The sequence below is a fragment of the Cricetulus griseus genome, chromosome 7, assembly GCF_003668045.3.
Source record: "Cricetulus griseus strain 17A/GY chromosome 7, alternate assembly CriGri-PICRH-1.0, whole genome shotgun sequence".
In the NCBI taxonomy this organism is placed as follows: Eukaryota; Metazoa; Chordata; class Mammalia; order Rodentia; family Cricetidae; genus Cricetulus; species Cricetulus griseus.
Genome location: NC_048600.1, coordinates 69,628,325 through 69,649,377, shown reverse-complemented (window position 1 = coordinate 69,649,377; position 21,053 = coordinate 69,628,325). Strand labels below are relative to the sequence as shown.

The window sequence follows — 21,053 nt, the reverse complement described above, 5'->3', positions numbered from 1 at the left end:
ACAAGAGAGAGAGAGAACAACTCTACCCAAACATCTGGCTACATAAAGAATCAGACATAATAACACAGTAACCGACACAATAGCACAATCTCCACTTCCAAGAGACAGTCACCAAACCATCCAGAAGATGAGGGCAAGTCAACAGGTAATACCCATAGAGCTGTTCAAGAGAAAGTGAGCAAAGAGGAAGAATGGGAACCTTATGCTGGGCATGAGGCTCCCATAGAAACACTGGACACCCTGGGTGGTCCAGGTTCATCCATACTTGTGTCTTTTCACTGTGCTTGCACTGGTGAGATTGAATTTAAGCCACAAGAAACAGTTAATGATTACTGATAGTGGGATGAACTTTGTCCCAGTGGAGAAGGCAGGCTTAGTTTTCATTCTGCACCCTTTTTTTTTTGTTGTTGTTGTTTAATTTGTTATTGCTGTTGTTTTGTTTGAGTCAGAATCAAACAGACTGGCCTTTAACTTCTCTGGGCCTCCTGTCTCCACCTTCCAAATGCTAGGATGACAGGTATGTATTGAAGGAACCAGCTTCCCTTTTGGCAGCCATAACGGTCCAACATGTGCTTCTATGACCTTGTCCTAGAAACTAGAAAGTCAGATGCCTGTCTCGTGACAAGGAACCAACCGGAAGTTAGCTGGTGGCGCTATGCTTTACGACCCTGGGTGTGCTTTACGGACAAGCCCACAGCAATGACGTAGAGAGCATAGCAACCACTCTGGGAGGGCCTATGGGCCATAACAACCAGTTGACCAATCAACACAGGGCAAGCCCTCCAAGCCTGGAAGCACATCAATCGTGAGCCTGTGCGTACCCCTAGACACTCCCCTTACGCTGCCCTATAAGATCTTTTGGGAGACCCTAGGAGCGGTCTTTGCTAGCCATCCGCCATGGTGGGTGGTTGAAAGACCTGAGCTAACATGGGGTTAGCTCGTTAAATTACAATAAAGCCTCGTGCAGTTTGCAGCAAGCTCTCGAATCCGCCTGGTGATTGGGGTGACCGCGAACGTGGCCTGGGACCCTGAATTCTTGAGTTTTCGGGGGTCTAACAGTGTCACCATTCTCAATTTGTGGGTGTGCACATGTCCTGGCCTGACTGAGGAGGTCAGAGGACAGTGGGACAGTAACTAGTTGTTCTGTCCTTCCACTATTTGGGGCCTGGAGAACAAACTCAGATTGTTACCATTACCTGGACCTTTTGGGCCCAGGGCAACTTAGTACACACCTGCTGCTTGGCTACACTGCTGCCAAGCCAAGGCTCAGTGGAGACCAACCAGAAAGTAGGCCTGAAATTTCAATTTACCCTGGGGTAACACCTGACTCCAAGGGAGATCACAAGCTGGGACTACCTGGGCACTACCCAGGATCGGACCATACAATGGATAGGATCACCTGAAGTCCCTTAGCCTAAGCACACACCTTTAGATAAATGTAACCAATCAGGGTCATGAACCCTGAAAATCTTCTCACCCCCAATCTCTACTATGATGAAAAACCTACCACACCTGGGCTGGGAACTCTCTGTTCTCAACTGCTGTGTAGAACAGATGGAGAGTCCAAACTTGAACTTAAATAAAGGCTCTTTGCTTTTACATACTGGGTTTGGTCTGCTCTTTAGCTCTTGGAGGACTTCGTGATCTGGGCATAACAGGGCCCATGATATAAAGGTCTTTTTGTTGTTTTCAGACAAGATCTCACCATGTAGCCTTGGCTGACTAGAACTTGATATGTAGAGCAGACTGGTGTTGAATTCAGAGCTCCACCTGCCTCTGCCTCCTGAGTGCTGGGGTTAAAGTGTGTATATTCACTTTGGGCCTGGGATTAGGCATTTGAAACCATCTTGAGCTACAGAGTAAGACCTCCTCTCAATAAAAAAGAAAGAAAAGGAAGGAAGGAAGGAAGGAAGGAAGGAAGGAAGGAAGGAAAAGAAAAATTAGTAAAATAAACCAGGCCAGCAAGAGTTTTTGTTTTTTGTTTTTTGTTTTTTTTTTTTTTTCCAGCAAGAGTTTTTTCACAGTCTAATGACCAGAGTTGGATTCCAGGAAACAACCTCCTGAGAGATCCATTCATGAAAGCTGCCTTCAGGTCTCCAAACACATGATATGACATACAAATGTGGAAACTCACACCTACAAAATAAACAAGTGTAATCTTTAAATAAAGTAAAGCAGTGGTGGTGTGTGCCTTTAATCTCAGGTCAGCAGATCTCTGGAGTTCGAGGCCAGCCTAGTCTACTGAGTGAGTTCCAGGACAGTCATAGCTACATAGTGAAACCCTGTCTTGAAAAAAAAAATCGGATCAATAAACATAAACCCTCTCCCTTTTTTTGAGAGACAGCCTGGATGCAATGTATGTGGTGTTATTGCAACACTAACTAGAAACACCTGCATGCTTATCAGGCAGAGGGGCAAGTAACAGGAAGTCTCACGGCAGTAGGTGAAATAAAGATGGCATCACTTCTCCCAGAATAAATCTGGGGCCACCTGTGCTTGACACTGGCTCTGTGGCTTTTGCGTCAGCCTCTGTGACATTTCTGTCCTGGACAGACAGATGGAGGTTCTTGTTCTCTAGAAGTCAAGAGTCCAGTTGGGGAGAAGAGCAGAGAGTGGTATTAGTTCCCTTGTAAGGGATGCAGGTGTTTTTCCAGTAGCCTCCCAGCCAGACTTCTAAGCCAGGACCCAGGCACTCTGCATTCAGCGGGTCACGGCTGTGCCCTTCCTAATAAGGCTTTGAGCTCAGTTTGGGACTGGCGTGCAGGGGACAGGACCTACTTCTTGGACACCATGTCTCAGCTTTCTGGATGGTGGAATCTTACATCCACCACACTTTTGTATCTGGGGTGGAGGGGGCGGTGCTTCGGATGTGGTATTAGGTAGGCTGACCTTGAAGTTCCTGCACTCCCCCTGCTTCCAATTCCCAAGTGATGAGATTACAGGTGCTCACCCTGCCCAGTCTGCTATATTCTTAGTTATTTTAGTTCATTTGATTTAAGACAGGTTCTTGGGTAGCTCAGACTGGTCTCCAATTCATGATTCCCTTGACTCTCAGCCACCACCCCCCCAATCCACCTATTCTTTGATTCTTAGGCTTTTTCCTGTTAGCCAACTTCTCATAACTTCTGTGTACAATAAATTGCCTGGTTTTCTGACTGAACCCATCTTGATACACAGAATGACAAGTTGCCTACTTAGTTTAGGGATCTTCTCTTAACCTTCTGCTCAAGGAACATAAATGGCTGGTGGTGGAGATCAATCTAGGCCATCAGTAGTCATCTAGTGGCTCCTGCTGGCACTGCTGAGAAAACCCATCTTCAAGGGTATTGGATTACCCATGTAGTAACTCAACTAACCATGGCAGCCATAATTGCATGGGAATAACACTTGCATTCTCACAGGTTTTTTTGTTTTTCTTTAGGATAGGAGTGCTGGTTAGATTTTTGTAAACTTAACACAAGCTAGAGTCATCTTGAAAAAGGGACTGTAATTGAAAAATTGGTTTCATCCAATTGGCCTATAGGAAGGGGGAGGGGAGGAAGTTTCTCCCTCCAGAGTGCTGAGAATAAAGGCCCCAGCTACCTTGAACTCCGGATCCTCCCGCCTCAGCTTTTTCTGTTGTTTTAATTTTTCCTTGGCTTTTGGCTTTGTTTTTAAGATGGTTTCTCTGTACAGCCCTGGCTATCCTGGAACTCACTCTGTAGACCAGGTTGGACTTGAACTCAAGAGACCCTCATGTCTTTGACTCTGGAATGCTGGGATTGAAGGTGTGTGCCACCACAACCAACTCTGCCTCAGTTTTTCAAGTGCTGGGATTACAGGCGTGTACCTATATGCCTAGTGTCTTAAAAGAAATGGATTTCTTTTATTTTTCCTAATGTTTTTCAGGATAAGGTCTCATGAATTCCATGAAGGCCTTGAACTCTGCAGCCCAGGGTCCTGAACCAGGAACCCTTCTTTTCTGAGCCTCTCTCTAGTAGCTGGAACAACAGGCCTGCAGCCCTAGGCTAGCCCACTCTAGTGTAGCAAGGAATGCCGGGATCCATCCTTTCTAGGAGTCTTGATCTTGCATTCCCAGTGAAGAGCGCAGTTTCACGTCCTAAGATCTCATGTGACAACTTCGGGCAAGTCTCAAAACAGTCCAGTCCCTCCGGCCCCTCCGGAGGGCCAGTGACTAAGCTTCAAAGAGGCGGGGCCTAATAATATATTGAGACTAGAAAGAGGCGGGAACTAAGTGGAGGCCAGCCCAGGGGGCGGGGCCAGGCTGTAATTCAGCCGAAAGGGACGGGAACTAAGCAGAGCCTCCCTCAGGGGCGGAGCCTTGCCATAGCTGAACCCGGAAGGGGCGGGGAGTAGGCGGAGCCCAGTCCTAGGGCGGGGCCTAACAGTAGGCTGGGTCGGCTTGAAAGTGGGGCTTCCAGGAACGCTCTCCGGAAGCGCCGCATTGCTGCCCCGGGAGAGGCGTTCCAGTCGTAGTCGCTGCCGCCGCCTTCCCAGCCTGTGCCGCGTCAGTCATGCCGGTAAGTGGCCTTGCCGCTCCACCCGTGCGAACCGTTTTCTCCGGCCCGATGCACCGCTGCCCGACCAGACGCTGCTATTAGGGCGCGTGCCATGGCCGGAGCTGCAGTCATGCTTTAGTTTACTCTCCCTCCGCACTCGCCCTCCAGCTTCGCGACCCTCGGGAAACCTGTAGAGAGAACTGTATTGCAGAATATAGGCCTCAAGATCGCTCTAGAGAGTCAAGGAGCAGCCCCAATCTTCCCTGCACGATGGAGAAACTGAAACCGGGAGGTAGGGCAGAGAACCCGCATCGGGACGCCGGTACCTGCCCTTTCCAGGTGCATGCCCCTGCCGCCGAGCTAGTAGGTTTTCAAAGAAGTAGGTCTCTCCACCTCCCCTGCCCACACTGGCCTGCTTCCACTTCAGCCCTGGGCAACCCTGAACCGAAAGGATACTTTCCTCCTTTCCAGCCAGGAGTTCCCAAAGCTCGGAGCAGAGTTTCCAGAGCCAAGAGCAGCGCTTACCTTGCCTTTGAAATCACCCACTCCTGTGCATGGTGGTTTCTAGCCTCATAGCCTCATTGCTTATTAATAAAGGCCTTTGGAACATTACACAAGATAAGAAAAAGCCCAGTGTTTGTTGGAGAGTATTTATTGGGCGCTAGTTGGGCGCTAGGTAGATAGGATCCAGGATGAAGCCAGATCACCTGGGAAGTGCTGGGCAAAACCAGTTGTACTGCTTGCCTTTGAGCTCTGATCTGTGTTGAGTTCCTGAGATAATGGTTAGGGCCTTGGAGTCGGGAGCATTTTTCTCCTGGTGCCTCTGAACCCAGTGGGCATATTTTAGCGGGCTTATCGTCTGTGAGTGAACCAGAGGCTCCCACCTGATGCAGACTTAAACATCTCAGGTGGCACTTGTGGTTCTTACCCTTTGTCTTGAGAGACTTTTCCTCAGATCGCACAAAGCACAAACAAAAGACTTGATAAAGTCCATCCTACCAGTCAAGCCAGTCTGTCCTGCAGTGTGAGGCTCATTCATAACCCTGGGATCCCAGAGTCAAGGCTGCCAGGCTCTCCTGGGGAGAGCAGTGAAGAAAATAACTTGCAGACCCCTCTATTCTGTGTCTGCCTCTGGGGACTTTCATTGGAGTGAGGCATATAGTAGACACCTTAGCTCAAGACCAACAACTAAAGGTATCTTTCAAGTGCCGCCTCCAGTCTAGCCAGGGGAATGAGTTTTACCAAAGGTGGTTTGCATGCCAAAGCTTAACCCAGTCTATGCCCTATGGCTTGCCAGCTGGGCAACTTCAGGCAAGATGTTCTGTCTCTCTGTGTGTGCCTTCCATCTCCTCATCCATAAAATAGGGATTGGAAACTGACCTTGCAGGGCTGTGTTTGGTATTAACTAGAATGATGTCATCAAAATATCTAACACAACTAGTGACCCATCCGGTCCCCAAGGAGTGGTGTACCTCCTGTGTAGATGTAGGACAGGCTTCCACCCCATTTTAACGTGGACCTCAGTGGTTAAAAGTTAGAGTTTTGTGTACTCTGTCCAACCCAGGCCCTGTTACTCATGAGCTGCATCTCCCTGAGTCAGTACCCAACCTCCAAGCTTCAGCTTTCTCATCTCTTGGGAATAGGAAGAGTTTCCTGGCTTATGGAAGCATTGTAGCTATCAAACAAGACAGTGTACAAGGTGTTTAGAAGAAGGCCTGGCACATCAGAGATAATTAGATATTAGTAATCAGGAATCCAGACACCAGTGTCCAAAGACACAATGTTCTCTAGAAGAACTTCTCCTCTTCCATTCCCACTGTTCCAGTTCTAGAGGGTCTGTTAAAGAATTGTACCACTTACCGGCTCTCTGAAGTAATACTGTATGTAATAATACATAATACATAATACAGCGTGTTGCCGTAGAACATTAATATATACGTCAGAGGATCCATTTTGCTTGTTTTCTGTTACAGCATCTCACACTGTAACTCAGGTTGGCCTATAAGTGAATATGTAGCCCAACTGATCCTTGTAGCAATCCTCCTACGTAGGCCTCCCAAGTGTTAATTTGGGGCCTGTGTATGCTCTGCCATTCTTCCATGACCCTTTTGTAAGAGGCACTGGGGAGACATCCAGGGATGGAGCAGGTCTTGAGATAGTCCTGTGAAGACTGGATCACCCTATCCATTAGGCAGAACTTTCTGTCATCCTCAGGTGTAAACTGCAGAGTTTGTAGGCAGAGGTGTAGGGAGTTCTGAGTTGGAGTGGAGTGTTGGCCTCCTGTGAGCTGCCCACCCCCCCACCTCTGTACTGTGAAAGACTTCCTTGTTAGGGTCTTCAGTTTGGAGCTCAGATAACTGTTGACTTTAGATCCCTGAGCAGCAATTACTTATCTTCTGAAACCCCCTTCAGAGATTCTTCTCAGAGTCAGTTTGTGGAGGATGGGCTGTTATAAAACCAACAAGATTTCCCTGGAGCAAAGAAAGCCTCTCTAGGGCTCCTGCCTTTGCACCCATGGCCTCATCACCTTAGTGACCTCCCAGCAAGAGGAAATGAATAGTTCTGTTTTCAAGCTAGGAAAATACTGCAGAAAGGAGTTTGAGGGTGGTAGGATGGGTCAGCTGATAAGGATATTTGTAGCAAGCCTGATAGCCTCTGACATCCACACTTACTCAATGGCACACACTCACACATGCAAATAAGTGGATAAGTATAGTATACTTATTATCTTTTAGGTTTATTTGTGTGAGCGAGAGTGCATGCGCACCATTTATGTGCAGAGATAGAAGAGCTTCAGATTCCCTGGAGTTGGAGATACAGGTGGTTGTAGTTCAGGGAACCAAACTCAGAACTTCTGGGAAAGTACAAGTAGTCTTAACTACTGAGCTGTCTCTCTAGCCCTATTTATTATTTGAAATGAAATATTTTTTATTATTTATTTAAAAATTAGTTGTTTTGTTATTGGGGGGGTGGGGAGATTGAGACAGGGTTTCTCTGTGTAGCCCTGGTTGTCCTGGAACTCACTCTGTAGACCTCTGGCCTCGAACTCAGAGGTCCGCCTGCCTCTGCCTCCTGAGTACTGGGATTGAAGGCATGCACCTGGCTTTTATTTGCTTGCTTGTTTAGGTTTTTCCGGGCAGGGTTTTTCTGTAGCTTTGGAGACTGTTATGGAGCTCGCTCAGTAGACCAGGCTGGCCTCGAACTCACAAAGATCTAACTGTCTCTGCCTCCCGAGTGCTAGGACTAAAGGCATGCACTGCCTAGTTCCTGCTTTTTTTTTTTTAATTATATGTATATGTGTTTGTCTGTGTGGGTATGTGTACATAAGTGTAGGTGCCTGTGGAGTCCAGAAAAAAGCATCAGATCCCCTGGAGTTAAGAGTTACAGGCTGTTGTGAACCTGATAATGTAGATGCTGGGATTCAAACTTAGGTCCTTTGGAAAAGCAGTATGTGTTCTTAACTGCTGAGCCATCTCTCCAGCCCCCAAATGTAATTTTCAATATCATGTGCTTGTAGCAAGTGTAGCCTAGTTTATTTGGTAGTGCTGGAGATTGAGCCTAGGGCCTTAGGTCATGGCAGGCAAGCTTTATACCACTGAGCTACAATCCTTCAGAAGGTAATAGTGCTAGCTGCTCTTGCAGAGGAGCCAAGTCCAATTCCTGTCACCACAGAGCAGCTCACAGCTACCTCTAATCCAGTTCCAGGGGATGCTACATATCTGAGTTCAGGGAAGTCCTGGTGTGCACAAACTCATGAAGGTACACACATATACACATAAAAAGAATGAGTAAATTTTTTTTTTTTTTTTAAGAAGTATGCTGGATACAGCGGTGCATGACTTTAATCCCATCACTCAAGAGGCAGAGGCTGGCAGATCTGTGTAAGTTTGTGGCCAGCCTGGTCTACATATAGGGAGTTTCAGACCAGCCAGAACCTGATGCCACAAGTGGTGTGTGCCCAAACATGGTGCATTAAAAACATTGCATGAAATTACCTTCAGTCTGTATGTATAAATATGATTTGTGTTTAGACTCTTCCCATTCCCAAGATATCTCATTATGTGTATGCAAATATCCTCTAATTAGGGACATTTCTGCTCCCAAGCACTCAGGTAAGGGATGCTCAGCCTGTCTTAGAGCAATTTTGATGAGCTTCATGGAGAAAGGTGGGCACTGAATTTGAGTATGTTGTTGGGCACTTGTTTATACAGTACTTGGGATTCTGAGGCAGGAAAATCGTTTAAGGCCCAGGGTGGACTGCATAGTGAGTTCCAGGCTAGCCTGGTCTACATTAATGAGATCTTGTTCTCAAAGCAGCACCTACCAAAAAAACAAAACAAAACACCACCAAAAGAAGGGAGAGATAGTCGTTGTTTTGTTATTGTTTGCAGTGCTATTACTGGTGGTTGGGGTCTGGGCTGGGTGTTTATATTTTTTAGCATCTCATTCAAAGAATTAAAATGAATTAAAGGTGTGTTCCACCACCACCCAGCTAGTGCAAGTGATTTTAATCATATGCATACCCAATTATGCATAGGCATAGGTGGCAAATAAGGAATTCTCTCTAAAATTTCACTTTGAGGACAACTTGCTTCATTTTCCATGCACTCCAAAACAGTCTAAGCCTGATCAGTCCCTTGCTAGTAGATTCCGGATGGTGGTTTAGGATGTTTGAATGGAAATGGGAAAATTGGGGATTGCTGAGGGGAGTAACTTATTTCCAATGCTTAAAGCAAGTGTGGGGGTCAGTCTTGGGTTGCTAACAGGTTGCTAGGTTCATGGTCAAGAGACAGGTGTGTATAGTCCAAGCCATTCCTTATGCTTGGCTGTCTCAGTACTGGGAAGTAAATCCCAGGGCCTTGCACATGCCAGGCAAGCAATATACCACTGAATTACATTCCCATGGCCTGAGGAAAAAATTACATTGTTTTTCAAAAGGAAGAGAGAAATGGAAGAAAGTAATTACTTTCACCTAGAGGCACCTAGTCCCATGATCTTATTGACTATCTATTGTCCTTTAGTTATCCATTGTCCTTTAATACTTATCCCCAAACCTAGAGTCAGGACCTGGGAGTGGCTAAGCAGAGTGACTAGGCTTGGCTTAGGGTCTCAGGGAACAACAGTGTAGTCCAGAAGCTTGCCCAGGCTGTTGTACTCCTTGACTTTGACCTTGGAGACTTTGTTCCTCACCAGATGGACCAAGGGTTGAATAGTAAAGTGTCTTTAGTATGGCAGCTAGCTTGTTCCAGAGTGGCCCAAGAAGGGAGCAGGGCAGAAGCTGATATTGTGACCAGCTTAGTCACATAACGGTACTCCAGCCTTATGTTGAATACACACAGGCTTACACTTCGATGTTATAGAATGAACTCTCAAGGGCATAAATACAAGGAGGCAGAGAAGATGGAGTGGAGGTCACGGTGGAGCTGGCTGCCATGTCAAACCCTGTGTTTGTCCCATTCTCCAGCATGGAGAAGGGACTGGTACCTCATGAGTTAAGCTACTGAGGTCATACAACTTGCAAGTGTTGGAGCCCAGATGTTGTCATTTCCAGTTATTGTGAAGGAAGGGATTATTGGCACAGTTCTTCTCTGAAAAAACCAAAGGCCCAGAAGTTGTCCGGTGATCATGTTGGTCATCCACTCACTCCCCTGTGCCTGGTGCTGTTCCCAGTATTTGGGGTGCAACAGTGAATATTTGTACTTGAACAGAAGCATAGTCTTGTGTACCCTTGCCTGCCTTGACTTGTTAGATATCATGGTGATCCAGGACCTCAGGAACCTGGGATTCCCTTATGTCTGCCTCCAGTGTGCTGGGGACCCTGGGAAATCCTTCTGCTACCTTTGAGCATGAGGTACTTGAATCAGAGCAGTGGTGGCCACATACCTGAGTAACCTGCCTGCTGGCATAATCGATGTCCCCATCCAGGCTGCTGAGCAGACCTACAGCCTGTGTAGAGTCCCTGGTGACTCCAATGTAGAAAATAATGTTCTGATATGGAAACAGGTCCCAGATTAGTTCTGCTGGGAGTGGGGTAACCTGTGGCTGAGTCCCCTGGTCCTGAGGCGAAGCCCACAGCTCACTCATGAAGCAGTAACATTGTGGGAGGATGGGAAAAGAGCTTCTCCCACAGACCTGGATCTGTTCATCCTATACCAGACCTTGCAAAAGGTATCGTAGAGATTGTCTCTGTTGGTACAGCCTGTGACATACAGAAACCCTGCATCCCCCCCTCTTATCTGTTGACTAGACTGGGATCACAGACAGACTTCCAGTGAGACTGTGCCCATTCTCTGCTCCCTGCCAGCCCCTGACTAGCCCTCAGACAATGTATGGGTCACTGCAGCGCCTGGCTCATAATCTCCCTTTCTTGCAGAAGCACGAGTTTTCCGTGGATATGAGCTGTGAAGGATGTGCTGAAGCCGTCTCCCGAGTCCTCAACAAGCTGGGAGGTGAGCATCTGTCCGTTGGAGAGAGGATGGGGAGATGGTTACATGGGAGTTATGTTCAGATACATGAGGCCTACAAGGATTGACTGCTGGTCAGCTGGTACTGAAGTGTGTGGAGGGCCTAGTGCTCACGTTGGCCTCTGCTCAGTGGCTTATGTGGAGATGTCTTGTACCTCACTGCAGCCACTTCAAGTTTCTTTCGTTCACTACACTCCTCCCCTCCTAGTTTATTCTTTCTTTCTTTCTTTATTTTTTAAGACAAAGCCTTGCTAAGTAGGCCTGGCTGTCCTGGAATACACACCATATAGATTAGGCTGCTTCTAAATTTGTGATAACCTGCCTCTGCCTTCTAAATGCTGGAATTACAGACATGTGCCACTGTGCCACCATATGTTTACAACTCCATTTTGTTCATTTTTTCACTCCTCCCCCTCCATCTCCGCTCCTCCCTCTCCCCTCCCTCTTCAGGGTCTCTGTAGAGCCCAGGCTGGTCATGAACTCCACCATCCAACCTCTGCTTGAGATGCAGGCACATACCACCAATGAGCAGTGGCTGTCTTCCTTTTATGAAGGCAGGAACTATTCAGAGAGTTCAATGACTTGACTGGATTCACAGAGCCAGCAGGGCAGAACTGGGATCTGGCTTTACAGCATCCAGCTCCAGAGTCCTTGAGGTGGTGGTTAGTACGTTGGTGATCTCTAGTGTGATATTTGGATTAACAACAGCCAGGCAGGGAGATGCTTTCCAGTAAACCAGAAGTCCAGGAGGATCAAAAGTTTAAGGCCAGCCTGAACAATTTAGGGAGAACTTATCTCAAAGTAAAAATGACCACAGGAGGGAGGGGGTATAGCTCAGAAGTCAAGTGCTTGCATAGCAAGTGTGACATTCTAGATCTAATCCACAGTACTACAATAAAATAAAAATAATAAGTTTAAGCCAGGCATTGCATTGGTGGTACATGCCTTTAATCCCAGCACTCAGGAGGCAGAGGCAGGCAGATCTCTGAGTTTGAGGCCAGCCTGGTCTACAGAGTGAGTTCTAGGACAGGCTCCAAAACAATACAGAGAAACCCTGTCTCGAAAAACCAAACCAAACAAAATAATAATACTAACAAGTTTATAAAAGCAAAGCAAAGTTGGGTGTGGCAGCTCACATCTGTAATCCCAGCAATTGGGAGACAAACTAGGCATTGCCTGGACTACAGAGTGGTACCCTATCTCTACAGATCATAAATAAAACCTAGGTAACAATACCACTGCATGTTGAGACTGCCCACATATCGTCAGTCCACAGAGTGGGACTTTACGAGGTGGAGAGGGGTTGATGACATCAGTGCCCAAGGGGAAGGGCCTTGCCCAAGTCCCACATTGAGAGTGAGTCAGTGACACAGTGAGTCGTCTGAGCTTTGTAAGCTAGAATATCTCCTTTTATGTTTTGTTTTTGTTTTTAAGACAGGGTCTCCCATTGTAGTCCTGGCTAGCCTAGAACTCACTATGAATACCCCAGAGTAGGCTTCAAACTGTTTCATAGGTGTGTCCAGGCAGGCTTGGGTGCACTGACTATAGAATGGTAACAGCATTGGGCAGGCAGAACTGATCCCCTGTCCTTGGAAAGATTAAGTCCATGAGCAGATGCAGAGACCCACACACTGGGAAGACTGGGGAGCTGTTAAAAAACAAGGGACAAAACCGGGCCTGTCATCACAGGAAACCGAGACAGGAAAATCATAAGCTCGGGCCTCCCTGATGTGTAGATCAAGTTCAAGGCTACGCTGGGTAACTTAGACTGCCTTAAAATAAAAAGTATAAAAAAGGCCTGGGGCTGAAACTCAGAGTGTTTGCTTGGCATGTTTGATTCCCTGGGTACCAGTAGTACAAAAACAGGGGGGAAACGGTTGTAGGGGAGGACGGGTCTTCAGTGGTAGGATACACATGTGAGACCCGAAGGGAGAGGGGGCAGGGTGTACAAGCACTTGATGACTCAGTGGGTAAGGGTGTTTGCTGCCAAACTTGTTTTAACTCCCAGGACCCATATGGAAGGAGAGTGCTGTCTCCAAGTTGTCCTCTGACCTTAACACATGCGTTTTTGTTTTGTTTTCTTTTTTTTTTCTCACACTCACACACATGCATACACTCAACACATGCTCTCATTTATGCTCACACTCACACACACTCACCCTCTCACATGCTCACACATGCTCATATACAGATTCTTTCACATACTTGCTAACAGATTCACACATGCTCTCACTAAAATAAATGTAACAAGAATTTGAAAGAAAGGGGCTGGAGAAAGAGTTGAGCACTTGTTGCCCTTGCAAAAGATCCTGGTTCAATTCTCAGCACCATATGGAGGCTCACAACCATCTGTAACTCTAGTTCCAGGGGATCCAAGGGATCCAATGCTCTCTTCTGACCTCCATGAGTACCACACATATGTGGTACACAGATACACATGCAAGGAAAACACACACACACACACACACACACACACACACACACACACACACACACATATGTAAATCTGGGGCTGGAGAAATGGCTCCATGGTTAAGAGCATGTTCTTCTCTTGCAGAGGACCTAGCACCTACATCTCATGGCTCACAACCACTCACAACTCCAGATCCCATAACCTCTGCCCTTTAGGGCACCAGCACTCTTGAACATGCCCACACAGAGAGCCATACACATATACATAGTTAAAAAATCATTTCAAATAAAATTATAAAGAAAGGGAGGGAGGTGGGCTCTGTATTTCTGAATTGGAAGGATAGCTTGAGCACAGGAAAGTGAGGTAGCGATGGCAGGTTTTGGGGTGGGAGAGCTGGATGGGAGGAGGGAAGGAAAGGGAGAAAAGAGAAAAGAACTCAGGGCTGAGAAATAGCTTAGTAGTGGAGTGCTTGCTTGATGCTTGGGGTCTTGAGTTCAATCCCTTACACACAGAGAAGAGCCTGTAGCAGAGCCTGCCTGCCTGCCTGCCTGCCTGCCATGCTCACAGTGCCTGAAACAGAAAGAGCTTGCTGCTGCCTGGCTCCAGAAGGGCCTGGTGTTACAGGGATAATTAAGGAGGATGACCTCTTTCTTCCAGTGAGTGGAAGGGTCCTGCTTCCCCCTCCCACATCCCAGTTTCCTTCTTCCTGTAGGAGTGCAGTTCAACATTGACTTGCCCAACAAGAAGGTCTGCATTGAGTCTGAGCACAACCCGGACACCCTGCTGGCAACCCTCAACAAAACAGGGAAAACCGTCTCCTACCTTGGCCCCAAGTAGCCAGGACCTGGTGAGTCCCTCTGGATGTGCTGAAGGGGTAGGTGGGTGAGGCTCCAGCCTTTCTTGCACAAGCCTGTTGCTTCTCCAGGGGTTCCGTGGGTTGCAAATCCCTCATCTGAAATGCTTGGGCCCAGAAGCATTTCAGATTGCAATTTCTCTGGGTTTGGAATCTTCACCTAAACTCACCCATAGGGCATCCATAATAGGAAAACTCTAAATATTTTTGCCATCCAGTTGTCACTCAGGAAGTTCTCATTTTGGAACACACTGAAATTTGGGTTTCTGGATTCGAGGTGTTCAGCCCACTACCCCCCTATGGAAGGGTCACAAGTACATCATTATTGTCCAGTACAAACCAGAAGCTCAGGCGTCTTGGTGGCCACCAGTGAATAGACAGAGCTCCCATGTTATATCCCCAGGGTCCCTTTTGGGACTTGAGGGGCACCTTGCCTGGTCAGCAGGGTCTAAGTTTAGAGTATCTGACCTTCTTGGAATGGTGAGCCTCTTGCTTTGGTGAAGTGACTTCCCCTTCACAGTTGATGCCTGTGTTCTGAGTCTTGTACTCCTGTACAAGAGTTCATACTCAGGTGGGGTATTGATGGAGCAAACCTTTAAACCCAGCACTTGGGAGGTAGAGGCAGGCAGATCTCTGTGAGTTCAAGGCCAGCCTGGTCTAAAGAGCTAGTTCCAGGACAGCTTCCAAAGCTACACAGAAATCCTGTCTCAAAAACCAAAAAAAAAAAAAAAAAGTTCATGCTTACCCTGCCCTTTCCTTCGGCTTGGAGCTGGCTGCCCCTCTAGCCCAGCCTAGTGCAGAGTCAGTGACCCATCTAAGCTGACTTCCTTCCGCTTTACGGGTCCCAGGGAGGCAGGAAATGGCCCTGTGCCAGTGCCCTTCCCTCAAGAAGCATGACAGACCTCACCTGGCCACCCAACAGTCCTTCCCACTGTACCCAGCAGTCCTCCTTCCCTCTGCATTGCATCTGACCCATGAATTATGATGGCCACCTCTTTGGTGGTTTGTATCCTCTCTGGAACTGAGAAAAATGAGACCTGGTGAAGGGACATGACCTGACCAGAGCCCAGGCAGAGGCTGGTATGAGCTAGGCCTCCTGTGTGAGCATTCTCAAGTGATGGATAGAATATCACTGACCCTACAAGTGACTCATGAGAGCCCTTGGCAGGGGCCAGCTGTAATCACCTGGGGGTAGGAGGGTCCCCTTTGAGTATTGCCTCCCTCTTCCTCAAATGTGAGCATTTGAAACCCAAGCCATGTGTTCTGTGTTACATGGTGACATCCAGCAAATCAAAAGACATGGATGAGCAAGTTAACAGGAGGCTAAAGCAGGAGAGGAGGAACAAGAAGCCAAGGCTAATGTGGGTTACACAGAGACACCCTGTCTAAAAAAAAAAAAAAAAATTAAATAATAATAATAATAATAATAATAATGCCAGAAAGAGGGTTTAGCAGGTGAAGGTACCTGCTGCCAAGCCTGACAGCCTGAATTCCATCTCCAGGACCCACATGGTAGAGAGAACTGAATCTCTCAGGTTGTCTTCTGATTGCCACACATTCAACGCATGTGCGCAGATACACTAAGCTTAGACAGACAGACAGGAGCCATTGTTCCCCATGCCTCTTTAGTTCCTGGATTTGCTTCATGACCCAGGAACAACCAATGTGAACAGCAAGCAGTCTAGGGTTCAGGTGCCAACTCTATTCTCAGTCCAGGCATTTTTTATTTGCCTGAGACTTGATCTGTGAAGTGAGTGAACCCCTCCACTCTGTCCCACTGCCTTTTTGGGTCCCAGTGCAGCCTCTTTAAGGTTTGTCTTCTCTGGGATGATGACACCAGCAGTTTCTTCCATGCTTCAGACCTGCACATCCAGCATGGTCCCTGCATCCCTGGGTTTTGTGGACCAGGTGAGGGTGGACCACTGACTTCTGTCTCTTTCAAACAACCCTATTGTGTGTCGGACCTCCATGTATAGTTTTTCTTTGTTTGGGTTTAGTTTGTTTTATTTTTGAAAAATCATTTTTTGAAGCAGGGCCTCATTGTGTAGCACAGGCCATCTGGAATTTGCAACAATTCTGCCCTGGCCCCTCAAATGCTGTGATTCCTGGCGTGAGCCCCCATACCCAGCTTCTCCATATAAGATTGTATTTGAGGGCCAAGAAGATGGCCCATCAGGTAAAGACACCTGTGTGCAAACCTGGTGACCAGAGTTTGATCTCTAGAACCCACGTAAAGGTGGAAGGCGAGAGCAAACTCGTCCTCTGACCTCTACACCCACACAACACCCACACACACCACACTAATGAAAATGTTCTGTTTAATTTTGAAAAAAAAAAAAAAAACAAAGATTCTATTTGATAAGCATGATCTCTGTGGGGAAGGACTGGAAGGAAGAGTGGTCGTGTCAGCCTGCAGTTTGGACACATAGTCTAGACACAGAAACTCTTGCACATACAGTAGCCCCTGCTGACAGCAGTGTGACACTTCCAGCTTCACTTTGTGGCTTTTGTTATCAAGGTGAAAATGGAGTTGACATGATATAGTTAGCTGTGATTGTGGGTGCCATTCATTAACACTGTGTGCATTCACAGCGGAGCAGTCACACTGTGGTACCTCCTTCAGAACATTTTCATTATCTGAGGAAAACACCTCATGTCTGTCAAGCAGTGGTTGTCCATCACCCTCACTGCTTCCTCTGATGCCAGTCTGCTGCTTGCCACTCTGGGCTAGCCTGGAGACTTTCTACAAAAGGAATCCTACAGTGTATTTGTTTGCCTGCTTATTTGAAATAGAGTAGCCTAGGCTATCCCTGAACCAAAGATTTACTGAAAATGATCTTGAATTTCTGACCATCCTGTCTTCACCTCCCCAGGCTGGAATTACAGGCATGTATCACCATCATTATGCTTATTTTTGTTGTGCTATCGTTCTTGTTTTAAGGTTTCATGTAGCTCAGGCTAGCCTTGAGCTTCTACCTCCCCAGTGTTGGTATTACAGAAATCTGCCATCAAGCTCAGTTCTGACTTTTTATGGTGGGAGGTGTCAAACATGTTTAAGCACTATATATAGGGGTCAGCTCCTGCTCCTCACCCAGACCCAGAGTTAGCAGATCTAGTTACTTTGTAGCCTACAAAGTTTCACCTGGGCATACACTGATCACCATGGGCAGTACAGAGAGGAATCCTGAGATTGAGGTGCTATGTTTCCTATTCACAGTAGGTGGTGCCATTGATCTAATTTTCCCTCTCTCCTAGGCTGTTGATCTGGTCTCCTGGCAGATTTGGAACACCAACTTCTGTCCAGCTCAGCCATGCCCAGACAGACTCTCCCTTGCGGGCTCCCTGCCAGCTTCCTTGCAATAAAGTCAAGCTGCATTTGTTGAAGAAGTGTCTATTGCGTGTTCTTGGTACTGCTGGCTCACCTACAAGCTGCTGTTGTGTTTGCCTATGTTTCTAGAACCTCCCACTGGCAGTCAGGTGCCCATCTCTTGTCCACTCTCTGCTGTGTGATCTTGAGCAGCCCACTGCCCTCTTTGGGCCTTTCTGTAATGGGAATATCATTAGACCAGATCAATGATTTTCTTTCTTCTCACTACATAGACTCCATATTTGAAAAGCTATTAAGTGACTTGCATTTAAGAAATGAAACTCTGAAACAGTTAGATGGGAAGCTGCTGAAAAAAGGCTGCCCCAGCAGGGTTCAGCTCTAGTAACTCCTAGCTGGTCTACTTAACCTCTCAGCACTCAAAGCCTGAGAGAAAACCACACTTTTGGCAAATGATTGTGATGGTTGTGACAAAATGAACAAATTAGTGTGAACTATTTGGAGTAGAGAAATCCTCCGGCAAGCATCCACTACTTACTTTTATGTATTTCATGGATGGAGGCATGGCAACCCCTTAAAGGGCAGTGCCTTTACAGAGCTGCTTGGTGAAGCAAAGGACTGTTCTGGTTTGTGTAGCTTTAAGAAAAACAGGGAGGTATTACTGTTCCCTGCTGTGAGGCAGGGAACCAGAGAGATGCCAAGATGGACCCCAAGACCATGCAGGACACACTTGGTGTCTGATATGTCCTTGAATATTCTAGACAAATTTCAGAACATGGGGAGAATTGATCTGAACAAAGTCATTGCCTCATGACCTAGACCTGGGTGGGGGAGCTGGAAAAAGGAAACCACACCTCACAAAAGACGTGGCATCTTTTTGCCAAGCTACACTGACCAGAATTCCAGTAACTTAAGCCAGAAGAAAACCAAGTGGCTTTCTTCAAGTGACCATTGTGCATAGGCAGGTTTGTAACATGTTTGTTTCACTTGCTTTTATAAGACAGGGCATCACTGTGGCCTGGAACTCAGAAGCACCTCTGCCTCCCAAGTGCTTGGATTAATGACATGTACCACCATGCCCAAACCTTAAGATTTATTTATGAGTATGTATGTATCTTTGAGTGTGTGTAGGTACCTGAGGACACCAGAAGAGGACATTAGATCTCTTGGAGATAAAGGCAGTTGTGAGATCCCTAAGGTGGGTAAAGGAAGCTAAATGTGAATACCCTGGCATTTACTGGGCACTCAATTCTGCTGGACCTGGAACAAGATTAGCTCAGTCCTTAGCCAGCCATGACCTTGGACTAGTCAGTTAATCTCTCCTGTGGAAAGTTTTTTCATCTGGACAATCACAATGCTTTCACTCTAGGGAGCTTGGTAGCCAGAACCAAGACATCCTTTCACTCCTTAGCAGAGGCACTAGCCTAATGTGCTGAAACACAACCATGATACAGCACTCCCACAGTGAAGACAAAGGATCTGAGTGCAGGGCAGGCCTCAGATACAGAGTTTAAGGCTGCCTACCAAGTGTCAGGCCTTTGTGGTCCCTTAGGGCCCAAGGGCCTCTTCTTCCCAAGCCTCCTGTAGGTGTTTTTTAACCACTAGATGGCAGTATGCCTTGGATTTGGTCATCCTGAAGGACAAAATTAAGGAAGCACTGATCCCAACTAGAACAGAAGAGGCAAAGATCCCTCCAAGGAGTCCCTAGCCCTAAGATGCACCCCTATCTCAAGCCTGGTGTGTTTCCAATGAACTAGGCAGCCTGGACCAGCTCACCTCAAAACGGAACCCAAGTTTAATATCTTGTGTCTTCCTCAATTGTCATTTGAGACAGGGTCTCTACTGAACCTGGAGCTTGACAACTCCAGCTAGAGTGTCTAGCCAGTGATCGTCCACCTTGCTACCTTTCGTTTGGTTTGGATTTTTTTTTTTTTTTTTGAGACATGATGTTGCTGTGCAGATGGTCTCAACATATCCCCAGTTGCTGTTTTTTAAGATTTATTTTTTTAAGTGGGTGTATATGTGTTTCGGTCTGTTTGTCTGTGGATATGTGCCTTGAGTGCAGGTCACCTTAGAAGCCAGAGGCATTGGATCCCCTGGAGTTGGAGTTACAGGCAGTTGTGAGCCACCTGATGTGGGTACTGGGGATTGAACTCAAGTCCTTTGAAAGAGCAATGTGATCCCTTTAACCACTGAGCCATCTCTAGCCCCTGTTTATTGTGTTTTTGAGACATAGTCAAGGAGCACACTAAGTGGTCAAAGATGGCCTTAAATTTATGGACCTCCTGTCCCACGTGCTGGAATTGCAAGCATGCCCCACCATGCCTGGCTTATGCAATGCTGGGGATCAAACCTAGAACTTTGTGCATTCCAACCTAACCCCAGCCTTAGTGCAGGTTCCAATTTTTCAAAACTGCTCACTGTTGCCACCAAGTTTTCCCAAGGGCATAGGGAGACTCCTGTAGAATAGACCTCTGAGTCTGGAGAGAGAGTTCAGGGGTTAAGAGCACTGCTCTTCCAGAGGTCCTGAGTTCAATTCCCAGCACCCAACCACATGGTGGCTCACAACTATCTCTAGTAGTATCTGATGCCCTCTTCTGCCATAAAGGTGTACATGCAGATGGAGCACTATATGTGTGTGTGTGTGTGTGTGTGTATATAATGAAAAAAATCTTTTAAAAATATAGACTAGACCCTTCCAATCTGATGCACACACAACATGCAAGGCAAAGCAAACCACCAAACCAGGGCCTTGCACATGCAAGACAAGCACTACCACTAAACTGCTTCCCTAGCCCTGTTTGTGCATATGTATGTATTGCTTATATGTGTAGTTAAGCATGCCTGTGAGAGCATGAGGTCAGAGGAGGGGGGTCAAGTATCCTGCTGTATCACTCTATGCTTTTTCTCTTGTGACAGAGCTAAAATCTCACTGATTTTAGAGCTAGGCCGGCAGCCAGCAAGCCTAAACTACCCTGTCTGCACCTCCCATAGCACTAAGGATACAGCTGCATGCAACCATACCTGGCTTTTTATATGAGTGCTGGGATTCTAACTCAGGTTCTCCTGCTTGTGCAGCAAGCACCCTTACCCATGGAACCATCTCTCCAGCCCCGAATGTTTGCTTTTTAAGGAAGAATCTCACTGTAGCTCAGGTTGGCCTCCCAATTCAAGATTCTTTTGTCTCATCCTCCTGTGCTGGGATTATAGATGTGTGCCACTGCACCCAGCTTCGATTCAGTTTTATGGATTGGCTTTCCACCTGCAGCCAGTGTGTTTTGGACTTCAGCATTCACATTCTTCTCCTGCTACTGGGAGGTTGTGGCCCGTGGAAGGTGATGGTTTCTCCTGTGAAATTGTTTCCTCATCTGTATTGCTCATCATGGCTCCTGGGACAGTGAGGATTACCCATGATTCTTCATAATGTCAGTTCTACAAGGAGAGCATTGTCTTTCAGTTGGAAAACTAAAGGTTGATAATGAGGGGAGGGAGAGAGAGA

The 21,053-nt window shown here is 46.9% G+C and overlaps 1 protein-coding gene across 2 annotated transcripts; it reads left to right on the top strand.

Moving 5' to 3' along the window:
- The first annotated feature begins 4,362 nt into the window (after positions 1–4,362).
- Positions 4,363–17,613, top strand: Atox1 (antioxidant 1 copper chaperone). 2 transcript variants are annotated; one of them, XM_027427452.2, is made up of 4 exons: positions 4,363–4,520; positions 10,873–10,948; positions 14,089–14,223; positions 17,485–17,613. In XM_027427452.2, the coding sequence occupies exons 1-3, from the start codon at positions 4,515–4,517 to the stop codon at positions 14,211–14,213; spliced, it is 207 nt and encodes a 68-aa protein (XP_027283253.1). In that variant the 5' UTR covers positions 4,363–4,514; the 3' UTR covers positions 14,214–14,223; positions 17,485–17,613. The 2 variants fall into 2 exon arrangements, with proteins under 2 accessions (XP_027283253.1, XP_027283251.1); XM_027427450.2 differs by lacking the exon at positions 4,363–4,520 and adding an exon at positions 4,567–4,838.
- Positions 17,614–21,053: the final 3,440 nt, after the last annotated feature.